The sequence below is a fragment of the Pelodiscus sinensis genome, chromosome 21, assembly GCF_052426305.1.
Source record: "Pelodiscus sinensis isolate ZL-2025 chromosome 21, ASM5242630v1, whole genome shotgun sequence".
In the NCBI taxonomy this organism is placed as follows: Eukaryota; Metazoa; Chordata; order Testudines; family Trionychidae; genus Pelodiscus; species Pelodiscus sinensis.
Genome location: NC_143072.1, coordinates 22,300,754 through 22,319,641, shown reverse-complemented (window position 1 = coordinate 22,319,641; position 18,888 = coordinate 22,300,754). Strand labels below are relative to the sequence as shown.

Here is an 18,888-nt window from a genome sequence, read left to right as displayed (position 1 = left end):
TTGGTGCTGTCTACACAGCAGGAAGTTGAAGGAAGAACAGTCTTCCTTCGACTTCCCTTACTCTTCGTGAGATGAGGGTGACAGGAATCGGAATAAGAAGTCCTCCAGCTCGACATTATTTTGAAATAATGGCTTGCTGTGTAGACATGCACTTTGTTAATTTTGAAATACAGGCAGTCCCCGGGTTACGTACAAGATAGGGACTGTAGGTTTGTTGTTAAGTTGAATCTGTATGTAAGTCGGAACTGGCGTCCAGAATCAGCTGCTGCTGAAACTGACCAGCGGCTGACTACAGGAAGCCGGAGGCAGAGTTGCTCTGCCCCGGGCTTCCTGGAATCAGCCGCTGATCAGTTTCAACAGCAGCTGAATCTGGACGCCTGGGACAGAGCAACTGGGGCGCTACCGGGTAGGTCCCTGCAGCACCGTACCTCGGCTCTGCATGGACCAACCCAGCAGCACCCCAGCTGCTGTACCCCAGGCGTCCCCAAGTCAGCTGCTGCCTCGGGCTTCCTGTAGTCAGCCGCTGGTCAGTTTCAGCAGCGGCTGACTTGGGGACGCCTGGGGCAGAGCAGCTGGGGTGCAGCCGGGTTGGTCCAGTAGCACCGAGAGCGGCGCTGCGGGACCAACCGGCAGCACCCCAGCTGCTCTCTACCTCAGGTGTCCCCGAGAAAAGCCTGGTCTGCTGCGTGGGGGAGGGGGCGCACTAGCTGCGCGCCCATCCCCCAGCAGACCAGGGAGACGCGGAGCAAAGCTGGGGAGGACCCAGGCGGTGGGACCGCCCAGACCTGCCGCAGTCCCGCTACCCAGGTCCTCCGCGGCTTTGCTCCGCGCCTCCCTGGTCTGCTGCGGGGGCCCCCCCAGCAGACCAGGGAGACACGGAGCAGCTTTTCTTGTCTGGGAGGACGCGGGCGGCGGGACCCCGTCGCGTCTGGGTGGTCCCACCGCCCTGGTCCTCCGGGGCGAGAAAAGCCCCGTTCGTAAGTACGGATCTGACATAAGTCGGATCCGCGTAACCCGGGGACTGCCTGTAATGTCAATTATTCCAAATAACACTGCTGTTTAGACGAACCCACAGAAGTTACTTAAGGGTAAATTGAAGCTAAATAACAGCGCAGAACACTGACAGCCAGGACTGGTGGCTGTACACAAACTTTATGTGATTGTGAGAAATGTGGCCACACCCATGCTAATGTGGACATCCAGCTAACTAGCAGCCCTTGTCCTCAGCGTGCCTGGGCTCTCCCACCCAGCCGGAGCAGCCCTTGTCACAGCAGGCCTGGGGTGCACTGCAGATAGGGGTGCTCCAGCCTGGCTGGAGCAGCCCCTGTCTGCAGTGTGGGGGCTGCTCCGGCCTGTCCGCAGAGGGTGGAGGAGGGTGCTCCAGCCCTCACTCACCCGGGCTGGAATGCCCCCCCCTTCTGTTTATTCATGCAAGTAGTTCTCATTATGTTGGCTATCCTCCAATCAAGGCCCACACGCATTAACTCCTAGTATTACCAAATGAGAGCGTTTTCTAATGTTTTTAATAGCTTAGTAAAAACAATGGAATTTTTTTTTAAATTATATACTTGTAATATAAAAATTTGGATAGAGCTTTTTAGATTGTGTGGGAGGATGCTTCTTACAAAGTTAAGTGGGGTGATGAAACTTTTTGTGTTTAGTGTTAGTGTTTTATCCTATTTGATCATTCCTGCATGCAAGGAAATTTTTGAAGGTAATGAGCTATAATTTTCTTGCTAAATAATCACTTTTTGTGTCCTAGCAGAGAGAGGATTGTCTGTTGCTTAGAATTTTTTAAGTGGATACTTGTATTTCCATTCCAAGAGTTGTTTAAAAGCAAGGTGTGTTTTCTTCTGGGCTTGTTTGTTGATGCAGTGCATTGGTAAGACAGGAGAATGATACAATTCTGACCTCTAAAGTTGTGGCCTGATTAAACCCATGTCAAATGTTTCCTGTCCTCCTTATCCTATACCTAGGGATGTTAAATTTAGTTTAATGAGCTAATCAACTAGTCAATGGATTTTCCATCAACTAGTTGATAAGCGGTGGAGCTGCTACGGGGTTATCTCCCAGCCCCGGGGCTAACCTTGCTGCGGCTCTGCCTTTTAAATGTATTAATTGCTGGCAGGCTCTTAATACATTTAAAAAGCAGAGGCGCAGCTTCTGGGACTAGGCGTGAGCCGGGAATCAGCTGCTTCCCAGCTCGCACCCAGTCCCCGCTATCCTCAGTCTCTCCTGCCCTCCATGGAGACAGTGCTGGGGGGAACCAGCTTTTAAGCTGGCTCCCCCCCCCAGCACTGGCTCCCTTTCTTCCCCCCTCTTTCTGCCTCTGATAGAGGTGGTGGTGGAGGGAAAGCAAATTTGCTTATCGGATAGTCAACTAGCCATTTGCGTCTCTACTCTACCCAGGCAACATTACAGTTCTGACAAGTCTTAACTTCTCTATACAGCCAATCCCTGCGTTGTGAACGGTTGACTTACCACAATTGGCAGTTACGACCAAAGCTGTCATAAGTGCGGACCCTGAGTTACGAACGCGATCCATGCTTACGAACAGCGCGATTGCGTGTAACTCTGGGGTCCGACTTACGAACGAACCGAGTTACGACCAATTGCTTGGTCCGTAACTGGTTCGTAAGTCGGGAAGAGGCTGTAATAGTTTCATTTTAGAGCTGATACTTAAAATATGAGACCAAATTTTTCAAATGCAGGTGTCTAGTTCTAGGCACCTAATTAAAGATGGCTTGATTTTCAGAGGTGCTGAATGGAAGAGCCCTCATTGACTCTTCGTGGCGCTGTAGCAGCTCTGATCAACATTTCATTTAAAAAAGGTACCTGAAAATAGATTTTAGTGCCTATAAGACAGTCTCAAAAATTTTGGACTTGGTATACATCTCAGAATATTTTTTGTTATATATTTCAGTTGTAACATTCATTTAAGTCTTGCTCCAGTATGTAACATAGTCCTGTTCCTGGAAACCTTTCTCACATGCTGAATGTCACTCATATGACCTGCAAACCTTTCTCATATGCTGAATGTCACTGGCTAATGAGACCAGTTTCATACATGTTTGCAGGATTGGGGTTTTTTAATGTACCATGTAGTATGTTTATAGGTAGAGTCAATATAATCTACTCTTCTTCCTGAGAACTCTCTTCTTTTTAAAATTGCTCTTGGTGGTTTTGGATTTATACAAACAAAACTTTCACTATCAGAGGGCTCAATCCAATAACAACGGATGTCCTAATTTCAACTTTCCTTTTTTCCTTTTCATAATTACCTTAATATTATAACAACAAACTTCCTCCTCCAAAAGGCCCCCCAGGATGGTACTGAGCACTCTTGCACACTGATCTACTTGGGGTCACCAGTTTTATAATCCTATTCTAATAAAGCATGCTCAATCCTTCGTTCTAACACTTTTTATGTCAGGTGTTAAAAAAAAAATTGGCCAAATTGTTTTCAGTTACATTTGTGGAAGAAATGCGAGACAGCTGATTTAAGACATTGCATAGTCTGTGATATTGTGCCTTAGATTTTCTTATGCACTATGTAATTGCTTTTGTAATTTGTACATGGCTAGAGGCTGCTACATGCTACTAACACAGAGCACTACTGTCAACATAAAACCACCTCAATGAGCAGCAGTAGCTGTATTGATGGGAAAAGCTCTCCCACGGACAAAGCATTTTGCACACTACCACTGATTTTGGCAAAACGTATGACGCTGAGGGGTGTAAGGTTTTTTTTCATGCTCCTGAGCGACATGAGTAGTAGAGTACACATGGCCTGTTTGTAATGTTTTTATTAGATTTCATGGGAATTGTAGCTATGGAGCCACGTAATACTTGGTATCTTTATTTTAGGGATTTTTCCTATGGGGCAGTCCTTTGTCAGAGTGCTCTTTAATTTCTGTTTTTCATGAAACATTCTTAGCATTTTTCTTTTTCAAGATGGAGTAAGAGAGGAGCCGACATCCAGGAAGCGCAGCCACAGCCCCCCGGGAGGAGCCGCTGGCTGGGAAGTGTTGCTCTGGCCCCCTGGATGGAGCCACCAGAACAGCACCAACTTTGCTGCCATGGGTGGCCGCTGTAAGCTTCCCCCCACCTCCTAGCCCCATGGCCTTAGTCCTGTGCCTCCCCCTTTGCCTTGAGGCCCCCCCCCCACATCTCCCAGCCCTCTGCCCTAAGACACTCACCCTGTGCCTCTCCACATCCCCAAAACTACTTCAGCTTCATTTCCTTCTTTTTTGAAAAAATACAGTCATTGAAATAAAGCATGTACATTTTTAATTTATTCCCCCCCCCAAAAAAAATACTTAAAGACCCGAGCAACACCAGTTGCATCTGTTAGTAAATACATACAAATTCAACGATCAGCAAAACCCACAAAATCCATGCAAACAAAAGTTGAAATTCAGGTAACTTGTCAATCAGGTGTTGTTACTCGTGTCTGCATGAGTTTTTTTAGACTAGACATAGTGTGACTGCAGCAGCAGAGCCATAGTGCAGAGAGAGGAGCAAAGGTAGGAGTTGAATTTATAGTTGTAACCAGGGTAAGTGAAATACTTCAGAGCAACCCAGAGTATGTCATACATAATAATGAATCTTCTTAAAATGGAAAAATGTGGTGGTAGTTACAGAGAATGCTTGTCTTCACTTTTGTAACATTCTTTTTAGACTTCTGTAATTTATTACAACTTTTGGTAATCTGTTTCTCCCTGGCTGTGGTTGAGGCTATGGCTACACTTAAGAGCTTATTGCTCAAGAGTGGTGCAGCTGCACTGATGGTGACTGTCTAGTATAGCTAGAGAGAGAGCTTGTCTGTTTCCTTAGCTACTGTCACTCAATGATGTTGGCAGGAGACGCTTTCACTGACATTGTGCTGTCCAGATGGATGCTTAGTTCAGTATAACTTAACGTTGCTCAGGGGAAGGACACAAGGAGTAACTGCCCCTGGGCCTAGTGATTTACAAGGGCTTAGGGCTCCTGGCTGTCATTGCCATTACTGCAGCAGCAGCAGCAGCCAGAGTCCCAAGCCCTTTAAATTCCTTCTGAACCTCCCATGAGATGCGCTCTGTGCATCTCTGAAAAGCTGAGGCTAACCTCTGCCTTGCTCCATCCGCCCTAGGTCCCACCCCCTCTGGACCCACTCTCCTCTTGCCCAAGGGTCTGGAAAGTCTCTTCACAGCACAGCTCAGGGTGGGGGGTTTATTCACATCCCTGAGAGACATAAGTTATGCCAACAAATCTGGTAGTATAGACATAGCCTTACGCTACGTCTAGACTGCAAGCCTCTTTCAAAAGAGGCTTTTTCGAAAGATACTTTCGAAAAAGCCTCTTTCGAAAAAGAGCGTCTAGACTGCAAGCAGTACTTTCGAAAAAGCAAGCCACTTTTTCGAAAGAAAGCACCCAGGCAGTCTGGATGCTCTCTTTCAAAAAAGCCCTGTTTGCATTCAAGAACGCCTTTTTTCGAAAGAGCACTTTTGAAAAAAGGCGTTCTTCCTCGTGGAATTAGGTTTACCGCCGTTGAAAGAAAAGCCGCGTTCTTTTGATTTAATTTTGAAAGAACGCAGCTGTAGTCTAGACGCAAGTGAAGTTTTTTCGAAAAAACCCTTGAGTCTGGACACAGCCTTAGTGATTAAATTGTGTGGTGGTTAGTGGTATAACAATGTGTGTAAGTGGGGAGGTGGAAGAATTAACCAAAAGGATGTGGCTTAATGGAAATATTATGCAGAAGGGCAGCATGGTTCAGTATAGAAGGCAAAATCTGGGAATTGGGCAACTTGAGTTTTATTCTCAGGTTTTGTTGGAAGCCTTGGGTAAATTGCTTTAAAGAAAGACCTTTCCATTAACTATATGGGGGAAGATATTCTTAATTCCAATACTAATGCATAATTTTTCTCTCTTTAAAAATTGTACAACAGTTAGTGAATTGTCATGCTAGTGTAGATGCTAGATTGACTTCACTGAAGATGAGGTGTTTATTGACAGAGCTATTGTAGCAAAAGTGCTGGCAATACCAGCTAAATACCAGTACTGCTGTGCTTTAATGTACAAAGCCACTTTTGGGGCTCAAAAGAGAGTTTGCCCTTTTACTTCTCAGTAACTTTGTCACAACTTGGGATTTAAAAGGCTTGACTGGTTAGTTACTTTCTTTTCATTATAAGAAAACAAAATATAACATGATATAGTAAACTGTTTAATACTTGCTGTGGTGATGCTGGCCAACTGAAACACACTTTGAGGAGAAAAAGGCAGCTGTCAACTCTAAATGCAAGCCAGAAATATTTCTCCTTTGGATGGGCAAGCTTGGTGTACTCTTAACTACTGTTAAAAGTAAATCAAAACATATATATGAATAAACTTTTGACTTAATCTTTTTTTCTAAAAGAAAACAAAATTAATGATAACCTGTGGTTTTGTGTGATGTGGTGACACAAAGGATGGGGTGGGAAACTGTCAGTACAGAATCTGAATTGCGCTTCTCTCGGTCTACAGTTATCTAGTCTAAAAATTGTAGTGGCTTGGCTGGACATTGACAGAAGATAAACACTTTTGTGATACTAATAATGTTTTGATTAAAATTGCTCGGTTACAATAGTAATAATAGGTCAGATTTGAAGAAAATATTTTACACGTTAGTTTTCTTGTTTCTTTCACTTATAGTCAAAATTCTCTTATTTATATATAAGATATATAGTTGCAGTTAAAGACACATCAGCTTAAGTAAATGGAGAACTGAGCAGACAAACTATCAGATTTAGACATTTTTTTAAGATGGCCATTTTATTTGTTAACTTTGTGTTGATCTTTATTTTTGTTTATTTCAGGAAGATGGATACCAACAGTGTATAATGCTGCCCTTATAGTCATAATTAATTAAGCCAATCACAATTTTATACTTTTTACTGTGTGTAGCTTTTGAGCTCCATTTATTGCTTTCAGTCAATATAAGAAAACTGGTGAGAAGCAATGTCCTGTGCTATATCAAGAGAAGGTCTGTAGACATAAGGAAGGCTGGGTCCTTCCTGTCCAAAGTATTTGACTGTCTTAAGCGTCTTTGAGCCTGGGAACCCATGTTTGTTCTTGAACTAGAGGTTCTAGCAAAACAGTGCAGTTCTAATATAAATCTAGATGAGAAATTATACCCTTGTTTTGTACTCTCAATTAATTATGCAGAAGCATCGATTTTGAGAAACTGGGGCAGCTGTGTTAAGGAATCCCCATTTACACTAGGTAAAAAGTAAACAGTAAATGGAGAGTAGTGTAACAAACACTTGGAGTATCAAAAAACAACTGTGAAAAGAATCTGTCTTAATGTGCTAGCCCACTGCAGTTTAACATATTGCTTACAACCTTCACAATAGAGTTTGAGTGACTTCAGTTACACATTCCAGGAGACTGGCAGTCTGTTACAATCAGAGTCCAGACTCTGAAGCAGGCTAATTTACAGCGATGGGATGAAGAAAGTTGTGGATTTGTATTACACACTCTCACCTGACACCGTATCTGATCCCTTACCCGCTGATTGACATCTTGAATGAGCTCTTTGAAGCAAGTTCCAGCTTAATTAAAACGTTTGCTTGGTTAGCAGTGATCTGTGAAAGCCTGTGATAAATATTGAATCGGGTTCACCTGCTGGTTACTGTGAGTGGATAAACAGCTGCTTTGTGCAGTTTAATCAAGAGACTGTAGCAGCAGAATACTACTCCTTTTAAAAGAGTTAAAAAAAAAAAGAATAGCTGAAAAGCTCTAGTAATGTCACTTGAACTTTTGATATCTTACCAGGGTGTGCTTGTGTGAGATTTCACACAACAGGTATTCATCACTGTATCATTCAGATGGCTTTGTAACCATTGAAATATAGAAGAAGATATCAAGAAGTCCTCTTATCTCTGTGCTTCAAAGATCATAGCTTCAGTGTTTGTTTAACCTTATTTTACACGTAAAACTCTCAATGTATTTGACTCTGCTTTTATTATTCATAGAATCACAGATATGCAGGGCTGGAAAGAACTTTAAGAGGTCATCCTGTCCAGCCCACTGCACTGAGGTAGGAGCAAGTAAATCTAGACTATCCCTGACAGGTGTTTATTCAACCTGTTCTTAAAAATCTCCAATGATGGAGGTTTCGCAACCACCCTTGGAAGCTTCTTTCCGAAATAAATTACTCTTCTAGTAAGAAAGTTTTTCCTACTATCTAACCTTGATCTCGCTGCAGGTTAAGCCCTATTACTTCTCCATGTCCACGTCAGTTGATCCCTCATCCTCTTTGGAACAGCCCTTAACATATTTTAAGTCTGTTATCAGGTCTCCCCTCTGTCGTCTTTTCTCAAGACTAAACATTCCCAGTGTTTTTAACATTTCTACCTAGGTCAGGTTCTGATATTTGTTGTTTTCTTTGGATTCTCTCCAGTTTGTCCACAATTTTTCTAATTTGTGGCACCCAGAATTAAACACGTTATTCTAAGCAGAGACTTCACCAGGCTCTGAACAGAGTGGGACTGTTACTGCTCAAGTCTTGCATGTGGCACTCCTGTTAATACACTGCAGAATGATGTCCTGTTTTGCAGCTGGTGACTCATATTTGTTTTGTAATCCACTAAAATCCTCAGATCTTTTACAGCAGTACTACCATTTAACCAGTTTTATTCCCCATTTTCTGATGGTGCAGTTGACGACTTCTTCTGAAATGTAGTACTTTATGCTTCTCTTTATTGAATTTCATCTTGTAATTCAGACCAATTTTTCAATTTATCATAGTCATTTTGAATTCAAATCTTGTCTTCTAATGTGTTTGCACACTAACTTGGTGTTAGTCACAGATTTTTATAAGCACAATCTCCAATCTGTTATCCAAGTCATTAATGAAAATCTTGACTCATATTGGATCAAAGACTATCCCCTGAATGAAGGAAAAGCAGGGCCCCAGGACTAATATGTTTTTATTGTGGGAAAATGGGGCACACAAAAAGGGCACAGCCCCCTAAAAATCTCAAACTCTCAGAAGTGGGACTATTATCTTGGGGAAGCCAGGCTTCACAGTGATGGCGAAACTCGACCAGCCAAAGACACTGCTTTGTGGACACCAATTTGGAGATGGAAGGCAAGGATTTCAAATTTCCCTTTTCTTGAGGAAGAGACCCAGATTCTAGTCTGTCTGTGGAAAGAGAACTTGGGGAATGTACAGAATTTTTTACAGGAATCAAATCAGACCCAAGTGAGAGAAACCCAGTGAGATGCTCTGAGTGACAGAGGAATGTTGTGAGTGAGATTGCCAGAGAAAAGGTGGAACTTGTTTCATGGGTTCTGGAGGTTCAGGAGCATGCTGTTAATCAAACCCCTGATCTGAGCACCAGACATTGTGACAAACTACACAACCAGATGAAAGCACTCCAGCAGAAAATGAATGATAGGATGAAAACTCATGCAGGCCAGAATGGCTGGCTGAGCAGCAAGAATGAAACAAGCAACTAGAGATCATCCTTGGAAAGATGAGGAGACTTCTATAAACCCAAAGGCACTCATGTTTTGGATTTAAACTCCTCCTTCAGGAGTAAGCCCTCCAGGAGCTAGTCCACATCACTGCCAGTTGGTATAATCAGCCAGGATGCCTTGCAGTGTTCCCTGTAAGCTGAGTGCTTGGACGACCATCCAGGAAGAGATTAAAATGCCACTCAGTTGATTAACAGAATGCCCATAGCCATCAGCTTGTGTTTCTACTGGTGGTGCAGATATGCTCATGGATAAAAAAATTAGAGGGAGCATTGAAATATTGCGGCACAAATACAAAGGAAAAGACAAGATGGAAGCTGCAGTTGGAAAAAGTGACCCCAGATATGAGAAAGCTACGAACCACATTAAATGCAAGAACAAACACAAGTGGATACACATCTGTATCGCAAGAAAAAAAAAAACTGGAGGTGAGGAAAACTTTCAGGAAGCTTTGGGAAGATTCCACCCATTTATATGACCAGGTAGCCAAATAGCTTGCAGCTCAGCCAACTTCAATGACATCTGACTCAGAAGGAAGAGGAAATGCAAGCAGCCTTGACTAAGGTGGAAGAAGAAGAAAGCCAGAAGAACATGGCCCAGAAAAAAAAATCTGTAAACTTGAATCTCAGTTGAATGAACATCAGGAACACCTTAAGCTAGTACATAGAAACAAAGCAAAAACCCAGAAAACAGGAGCTGAGGAAAAAGCTGAAGGTACTGGGAGTGGATCTAGAAGACTCCACTGCTGTACAGCAGGAACTCACATTAAAGTGGGAACAGGAAATGGCTTTCCTGAAAAAAGGATCCTAGATGATCATGCAAAGACTCGTGAGGTAGAAACCCAGGAGATGAGACTGAGGTAGTTACAAGCTACAAAGGAACTGACAACAGCTGGAATACACCAAGTAGGTGACGACAAACTTTGAGGAGGCAAAGCAGGCTCTGAGGTGAAGATACTTCAGCAGAGCAAAAGGACTCTGAGTTCAACTATGAGAAAGTAGAAGTCCAGCATCAAGATCTTCAGATGAAATTAGTTGATCACAAGAGAGCTTGGATGGAGCTGGCTGGGAAAGTTACCAGACTTCAGGACAATCTAAACCATGTCTCAGGCCTCGTGTCTCAAGTCAGCCAAGGATGACGTTGCCTTAGAATCGCATGCTCACGAGTGGTTGCAGAAGGCTATGTAACCAGAAGCTGAGCTTTAGCACTAAGTTGAGGCAGATGGAGAAGGAGAACTGTTCCCAAGAACAGCAAAAAAGGGACCAGGAGACCATGAGATCCACCTCTTGAGTATGAGAGTCACTCAGCTCGAGGAATGAAGGTAGTGAAATGACTGTGGGGGAGATGTTACTCACATAACAACATGGGTGGAAGAAGAACACTAGTGGGTTCAATTAAGTCAAATCCTAAAAGCCTCAGGCAAGGCTGTGCAGACCTTTATAATTGAAACCCCAAGAGGGAGCCGGATATTGTTATGAACATTTTCACTTGCAAATATGTGTGTAAATCTGACATTTGCATAATTTACTATCCATGTACTGATGTGGAAAGGTGGTTTATCTTGAGTCCCTCTACCTAAGAACAAAGGAATTGCCAAACTGGATCAGACTTACTATGGTCATCCTGTCCAATATCCTGTGTGACAGGGGCTAGCACCAAATGCTTCTATGGAAGGTGCAAGAAACATGCAGGAAGCAGAGATTGGATAATTCCCCCTCATCCTGCCTTTTAATAGGAACAGGTTTCCGTCGCAAAGCTTGAGGATGTTATATCTCCTACAAAACATCTTTAGGTGTTAACTACTATAATTTTGGAAATGCTTGGTATCTATATAAATATCCAATCCCTTAGAATCTTGCTAAATTTTACACAGTGAAAATGATAAAATTTAATCATAGATGGTATAAACAGTTGTTAGCTCAACTATTTTTTAACTCAGTATGGATGGAGGCAAACTGTGTTATAACCAGTTATTTAAAAATGTCCTTGCTTAAATCACTGTTTTTTGTTTTTAAACCAGTGATATATCAGTTCAGCTCTGTGGACCAAACAGTAACACAGATGGAGCACAATCATGTTTAACATTTCTGGGTGAACTTGGCAGTTTTCATAGCATGGAAGAGGACCTTATGGAGAAACTGGGTGTTGGCCATCTTTTCTTTAAAAATGTTGCTTTTATTTCTAAATAGTCTAATGAGAGTTATGAAGTGATAATATGTTTTTCTTTATCCCAACTATTACACTTATTTTTCCAGTAACTGTTTATCTAAGAATTATTTTCATAAAAAGATTTAAAACCCAAAATAGGTCCTATCTGATTTGGGAAATTCAGGAGAAGATTACTTACTGAACACTTCTGATGTACAAGACTGTGTTCACATGCAGGAGACGTGCTTTCTGTTTCAGGGAGTTTGCAATCAAAATAAAATAATAGGCCATGCAATTTCTAAGAAACTCAAGAGCACTACTGTGGCGGCAACATAAATCGAACAAAACTGAACCATGGCAGTACCATTTGAATCTTTTCTCCAACTTCCTGCCAAATAGAGAGAGAAACATGGGTCTCGTGGTTAACAAGCTTGCCCTGAAGTTAACAAATTTGAGCTGTTAGTAAAATAAGTTTTAATATACAAGGTCACTTTCTTTCCTCACTATTTTTCAGTTACGCTAAAAGAAATGACAGATACTTTTATTGCAGCTTAGCAAGCACCTCTCCTTCTTGTAATTCAGATTTATAATTTTTACTGCAGTACTTCCTAACTAGATAGCAATTATTACCTCTTATAGTGAAAAGTAACTAGGGTATCGTTTTCCTTTTTCTACAATAATGGGAGACTGTAATGTCCTAAATTATGCAAAGTTGCAACTACTGTGCTATAAATGGCTTCTGCTGTAGACATTTAGAACCCGAAGCATTACAGATGAAAATGTTCAAAAGTGCAAATATTTCATATTTGATTGAACTTACTTTTTAAAGAAAGAAAATCTTTGCCGGAAGTTCCGTGACTGACTATTGCATGATGTAGTGTAGCGTGAAGGAGAAGGTACTGCTTTAATCATCTTGTTGCCTTAATTATTCCTCCTTTTATGAAGTTTGATTTCCAGAGATATTTGTTGATTTACTGTGTCTTAAGTCATAAGATGGACACTTCTTTACCTTATGGTCTACCAGAAACCTAGCATGCTTAAATTCCAAACCATAACTTTTTTTATGATGACATTTAGATTCTCTTTATTTTTAAAGGCTTGTTTGGTTTCTCAGCAACAAAAGTATAAATATGTATTGCTCAGGAACCCCAAATAATTTATTTTTAAATATAAATATCATGAATGCAGTGCATCCTCTAGGAATTTTGCCCCAAACTAATCTTCCTCAAAAAAAGCAAATGTTGAGGGCATGAACAAGTTGAACAGTGTCTTTTTATTTAATAGTTAGGTTTAGATTAACTGAATGTTTTGACTAAAAATGTGTTTTGAGAAAATAAAAGTAAAAATACAGCCCACATTAAATTAAATGAAGTAACTATATGCAGCTGGGTCATAAATTCATAGTACTTGCAGAGTTGAAGAACAGTTTGCCTAAAAGAGACAGTCCTCTTTTCTGATTGATCTGTATGCTGTTTATTTTAACCCATTTATCATGCAGCTCATGGAAACCCAAAGCTTAATTGTTTTATGAAGTGCTTCCTCATTTGTCAATGCCTAACCAATAGGCACTTAAATTCACTTTCAGATTTTTAATGTGTTTGAAAGACATTTTGGGGAAAAGATATAACCGGGGAAAAGCATTTAAAAGTGTGAAACTCCAGTTTTTAAAGCAAATAAAGGGCTCGCCATCTAAAATAAGAGCTTGCTGTGGGGGTGTGGGGGTGTGTATTTTGGTTTTTGTTATATAGGCACCTTTTTCAAGTGGGATTTTTTTGGGGAGGAGGGGCAGATGGCGTCTGTGGCTTTCAGAAATGTTATGACTACTGCAAAGTAGTTATATGCTTTTATTGGTTACTATAAAATCAGCCTGAGTTTACCGCTTTCCTGATGTTGATTTTTTTTTTTTTACATAAAAGGTAACATTTAAAACCTGTAGTCGTGAGTGAAGTACTTCTTAAAGCCAGTATTATGTACAATTCAATTTTTTAAAGAAAAACTGTCAACTGTAAAATACTGTAATTCATATATACCCCCACATACACATAGGCAGTGTGGTTTTAATGTTACCTTTTAAAATCTTTTTAATAAAAAGTTTCTTAAAATTTTATTTTCCCTCCAAATATACAGTAGCGGGAATTACCACAGTTGGTGTTGTACATAAAGAATATGAATTGCATTTTCTAATAATCTGAATTGTATAAGTACAGTGTAGGACAGTAAATATTTCTGTGCTTTGGAAAATTGTTGTTGTACTGGTCTAGATGTCTCTAAAATTTACATTTAGTAAAGTAAATGTTTAGGCCTTGTATTATTGTCCCTTAAAAGATTAATGCATCATCTCTGAGCAGGGAAAAATGAATTCAAATGAAAGGGATAGATATGAGCAAAAAGGTCTGCACAGTAAGCAAAAGTAAATCGATTCTGCAACTTATTTACATTAATTCTCTTAGCATGTTAATAAATGTCATTATTTCAAAGACCAAACTAGAATATATCTCAAAATATCAAGATATAATTTGCATTCCAATTTTCTGAGAGTATAAACTGAGTCGGATATTGCCACATATGTAACATACACCACATGTCAGCTGTTTCCTGCTTCGCTGCTGACAAGAGACCCATTCATAACTCTCTTCTTTTTATCCTTTCAGTGAATAAGTAATTATTCAATATAGAAGTCAGGATATTTGGAACTGGCTATTTAATGTGGCAGCACACCGTAATGAAATCTGCTGTTACTGGCAACCTGAGAGGGGAATGTAACAATTCCAGCATGGCTGTAACTTTATCTGCTTTGACGGCCTGTTTATTTGGCACATCAGTGAACCTTTTATCCCAGTGAGTGACAGCTCCAGAAGGGTCACATTTACATCCATTCTATCATGTATTGTAATATTTAATGGTGGACAAGGTTGAGTGGGACTCGGGGTAATTTGAACTTGCTTTTCCACAGAGTGGAGGGTAAGAGACAGCTTGATCCCCAGTATTGTGGTATAGCACATGTCATGACTTAGCATTTGTTTATGAAGGATAATCAATTAAAAACAGGGAAAAACTTTCAGCTGTCAAGTAGAGTTTGTTGCTACTTGCACATCACATGAAAAACCAAGCACAAACTATTTTACACTATTAAAACTTGCTGGTCAGTTTTTCACTGTTGCAGGTGTTTTTACAGACAAGTTATTCTTCTTACAGGTGTCTTAACATTTTCTTTGTATCATCTATTTGCATCCGAATTATTAGCCTTCCCAATAGTTTATGTTGTGGAAGAGACTGAGGAGGATGAGTTTCTCTGTGACACAATAATCAAGAGTGGAGAAAAGACCAGCTGTCCTTTTGTTCCTAATATTTTTCCTGGATTCAGTTCTGTTAGTAAAGAATTGTGAAACTCGAAAGGCAAAATGGGAATATTCACTAGAATTGACTAATGGCATAACACCATGATGAGTGTATTAGTAATGGAGTATATGCTTTGAAGCCAGGTTAGTGAAATTTTATTTGCAGATGAAACAATATTAAAACAAAGGTTTCAGTATTAGTTTTAATTTGCTTGCCCAGTCAGGTCTTGATCCTAAAAGGTGCTGCAAACTCATGTCCTGATCCAGCAAAGCTCTTAAGCACATGCTTAAATGTATGTATGTATGTGAGAAGTCTCTTTGACTTCAGTTGCACTATTCACATGCTTAAGTGCTTTACTGGATTGAGGCCAGAGTAGTCAGTACCTTATAGGGTCCAAGCCCTCAATGGAAAAGTGATTTCCTTTAGCTGGCAGTCAGTATAGACGTTCTTGTATAATAAACAATCCTTTCCCCCCACCTTAATGTTTCTCACTTTTTCTTCATTTATTTGCTATGAAACAAAAGCTGCCATCTGGTTTGAAGACAGCATATGTCTCTTGTATAATATGATTTGACTCAGTTCTTAAAGCCTGGGAACTCCCAGCAGTAGGTGTCCTGCATAACTTGCTACAAAACTTTGGGTTTTTTCATTGTAATAATTTGTCACAAGTAAATCAGAGGCAATTGCCCGTGCTTGGTGACAGAAAATAAACCTAAAGTAGAAGAACTTTTCTCACTCACGGTAAAAATTAGGTTTTTTTTTTTCTTTTTTGGCCCACAGGAATAAATAAATTAAAACATCATGTACAAAATAATGTTGTTTTACTGGCATAGAACTTGAGTTGAGTTGAGTAAATACTGGAGAGACAATGAACAAAACCAGTAAACTTTTCTGTGTGTCAAATTAATAGACTGTATAATCAAGAATGTACATAAACTTCGGTATTGAATTTTGTATTTAAACTTTTTAAAGCAATGGCATATTAACCTGGAAAATATTATACTGACCTGAAAAGAATATATAAAGAAAAGAACGGAGGGAGAATTTGGTAATCACTTTTTTTTCACCCTTGAGGTAGTGTGTTTTCTATGACGATTTTTTTAATTACATGGCGACTCTCAATTTTGAGATTTTGCAACATTTCATAAATACTTTTAGCATGAGTCCAATATTCATAGTTTGACAGATTAACTAATTAGAGGTTTTGAACCATTTTAGAGGAAAACTCTCAGGAGTCAGTGTTGAGATTTGGTATATGCAATTTGCAGTAGTAATATCCTAATAAACTTTCCTTTTTTGGTTACAGTCTCCTGGCCCCTGCACACAGTGTTCCTGTTCTTCTGCAAAAGAAAACACTAAAGATGTTAGTAATGCAAAGAGGAAGGAAAATGGAGGAAAGCCACACATCCCCAAAATATTTTTTGGAACCCGAACACACAAGCAAATAGCTCAGATTACTAGAGAGCTGCGAAGGACAGTGTACTCCAGTGTCCGTATGACAATTCTTTCTAGCCGGGATCATACCTGCGTTCATCCAGTGGTTTCCAGTAGTAGTAACAGGAACGAAAAATGTGTAGACTTGCTGGAAGGAAAAAATGTGAGTAGTTTTGTTTCAGAAAATGAGAGTTCATTATGAGCAGTTGGATTAAGTAACATTCTAACTTCTTTACGGCACACTGGTTAGTAACTCTTTTGTAACTTCTAATTCATTTTGCATTAGACCATTAATCTTCAGTAAATCTTGGTTTACAGTATCAATATGTAAAAAGCATATTAGAGGATGACAATATATGATCACAATTTCAGTTTGGGAGCTTAACTGTAATTGCAATAACCTTTGCTTTCTCAAAACTTGTTTCTTTTTAAAAGCAAAATATGCTGATAAATGTTTAAATAGTCAGTTTCTCTGATTTCTCTCTGCTTATTCTTTGATTTTATTTAGAGTATCTGAGCATTGAAGATTATTAGAATGCATGAGGGGAAAATCATTGTAATTCTATAGTTGGAACAAACTGTCTGCTTGTTCAAAATTAAGAGGATAGGGACTTAATTCCATGTGTTATGGACATAGTAATTAGAGCATTTTTCATGCGAATAACTTGCCACAAATCCTGAACAAATAATCTGCTAATGATGCTAGCAGAGATACATTGTGGTTGCTCACCCTATGGTATAAGCTTTATTGATGATAACATAATGTGTTTGTCATCTTGGTTAACCAAATTTAGGATTTGCAGGTAATTTGCAAAGCCTAACAAAAATAACCCAGTTTTTGCTGCGTCATAGTGAATGTTGAGGTCCTGAAATGACTGTTCCAAAAAGTACTGTGTTTCTGCTTCTTTTCCCATTAGAAATATCAGGTTTTCCTGGTTTTGGTGGAGGATAAGAAAATAGTTGCCTTGGCTGTATGTTGGATTGAACGAGACTAAACCTTAAGAAATTGAGTGGAGATGGGATTTTAGATCACTGTTTAAAACCGTTTTGTTTTATAGCATTTTATATTAGTTCAAGCGCTGACAAATACTTAAAAGAAAAGTTTTTTGTGCAGGTTTCAATCCCTCCCTTTCCTATTATTTCATTTGTGAGCTGAGAAACTCTCATTCCAGTTTTCTGAAAGCATAAAAAACCCTGCAACAAAACCTCTTGATACTGATAGTAGTGAGGCAAGTAGAATTTTTTTCCAGCTGCCTTCCCTGTAAGGAAGTTGAAAAAGAACGCACATTTTTTGTTTCCTTTGGTCACTTTTAATATATTTCAGCATCACACATACATTGATCATAAAAGTTGGAAGATTAATTCAGAGCCATATGCCAAAAATACTAAGTTAAAGGTTTTAATAATTGTGAGTGTGTTCATCCAGTAAAAGTTCTTTGCTGGTTTCTTATGTACAGCTCAGACTCTTTTTTTTTTTTTTTTTTTAAAGCAAATAAGCTGATAGAAACAGCTTTTGTTGTCCCAATGGCATATTGTTTTGAAGGATATATGGTCATACAGTACCTAGTTTGTTTTGTCGTCTTGTTGGGGCTTCAAGTTTACTTTGCATTCATCAAGTATAAGTGAGCATTTGCTTTTTATGTTCCCAGGCCGTAAGGGTAAGTAGTAGTGGTAATGAGAGCCAATTACCTGTTACTGTAGGTGTCTCTGTTAACCAAGACTGTATTATAGAAGTGAGTTGATAACTGACAATTTGTGAGCGAAAAGGCAGTAAGTATGATAACACTTCAACTGACAATTTGCCCCTTAGGGTTGTGTTACACTATTAAAAAGAGATGGGCTTTCCTGTTCATGTTATCAGTCTATGTATGACTAGGTGGCCTTAATTGCCTCTAGTCTAAAGTATATATTTCCAGGGATTATTCCCTTCTTGTAGTTTTGCTTACTTAAAAGTTCATAGAAGAAAAGAGAGAATTCACAGCAGCTAGCTTTATAGTTTTTTTTTTTAAATTATACTCAGAGTAGAACAGAAATGATAGTAGTTCAGTTATACCTTAGGACCTGAAGGACTGCGGTCAAAGTCATGAGCAGAGCCGCTATTATTTGCTTTGATTGTTAATGACACCCTCCTGAGCTATCAACACAGTGGAGACATAAGCAAATGAACAAGCTCAGGTGGATGCAAATATGGTTTAAATTCACTAGACATTTCTTGTTGGTAATTTGTTGATATACTGGTAGGTGGATGCGAATGTGCCATATTATGTTATTTTCTGTGGTTCCTAATTATATTAATCATATGTATTTGTATTTATTAATTAATTGTTCATTATTTGGAATCTCTCTCATCCTTTTCCACTGCCAGGTTGCTATTTGTAAAATAGCTTAAAAATTTCTTTGGGTTCACTGGGGCAAAATTCTAAAATGCACTTTTGTTTCAGGCATTATACTTGTTGTTGTTATAGTCCA

At 39.6% G+C, this 18,888-nt stretch overlaps 1 protein-coding gene across 5 annotated transcripts in view; it reads left to right on the top strand.

The window, feature by feature from the left end:
• BRIP1 (BRCA1 interacting DNA helicase 1) overlaps positions 1-18,888 on the top strand; it is a 164,349-nt gene that overhangs the window by 28,227 nt on the left and 117,234 nt on the right. For all 5 annotated transcript variants that reach the window (XM_089772173.1, XM_089772174.1, XM_089772175.1 and 2 more), the window contains one exon: positions 16,292-16,582. In XM_089772173.1, coding sequence (XP_089628299.1) covers positions 16,292-16,582 — 291 coding nt within the window. The remainder of the gene's footprint in view (positions 1-16,291; positions 16,583-18,888) is intronic.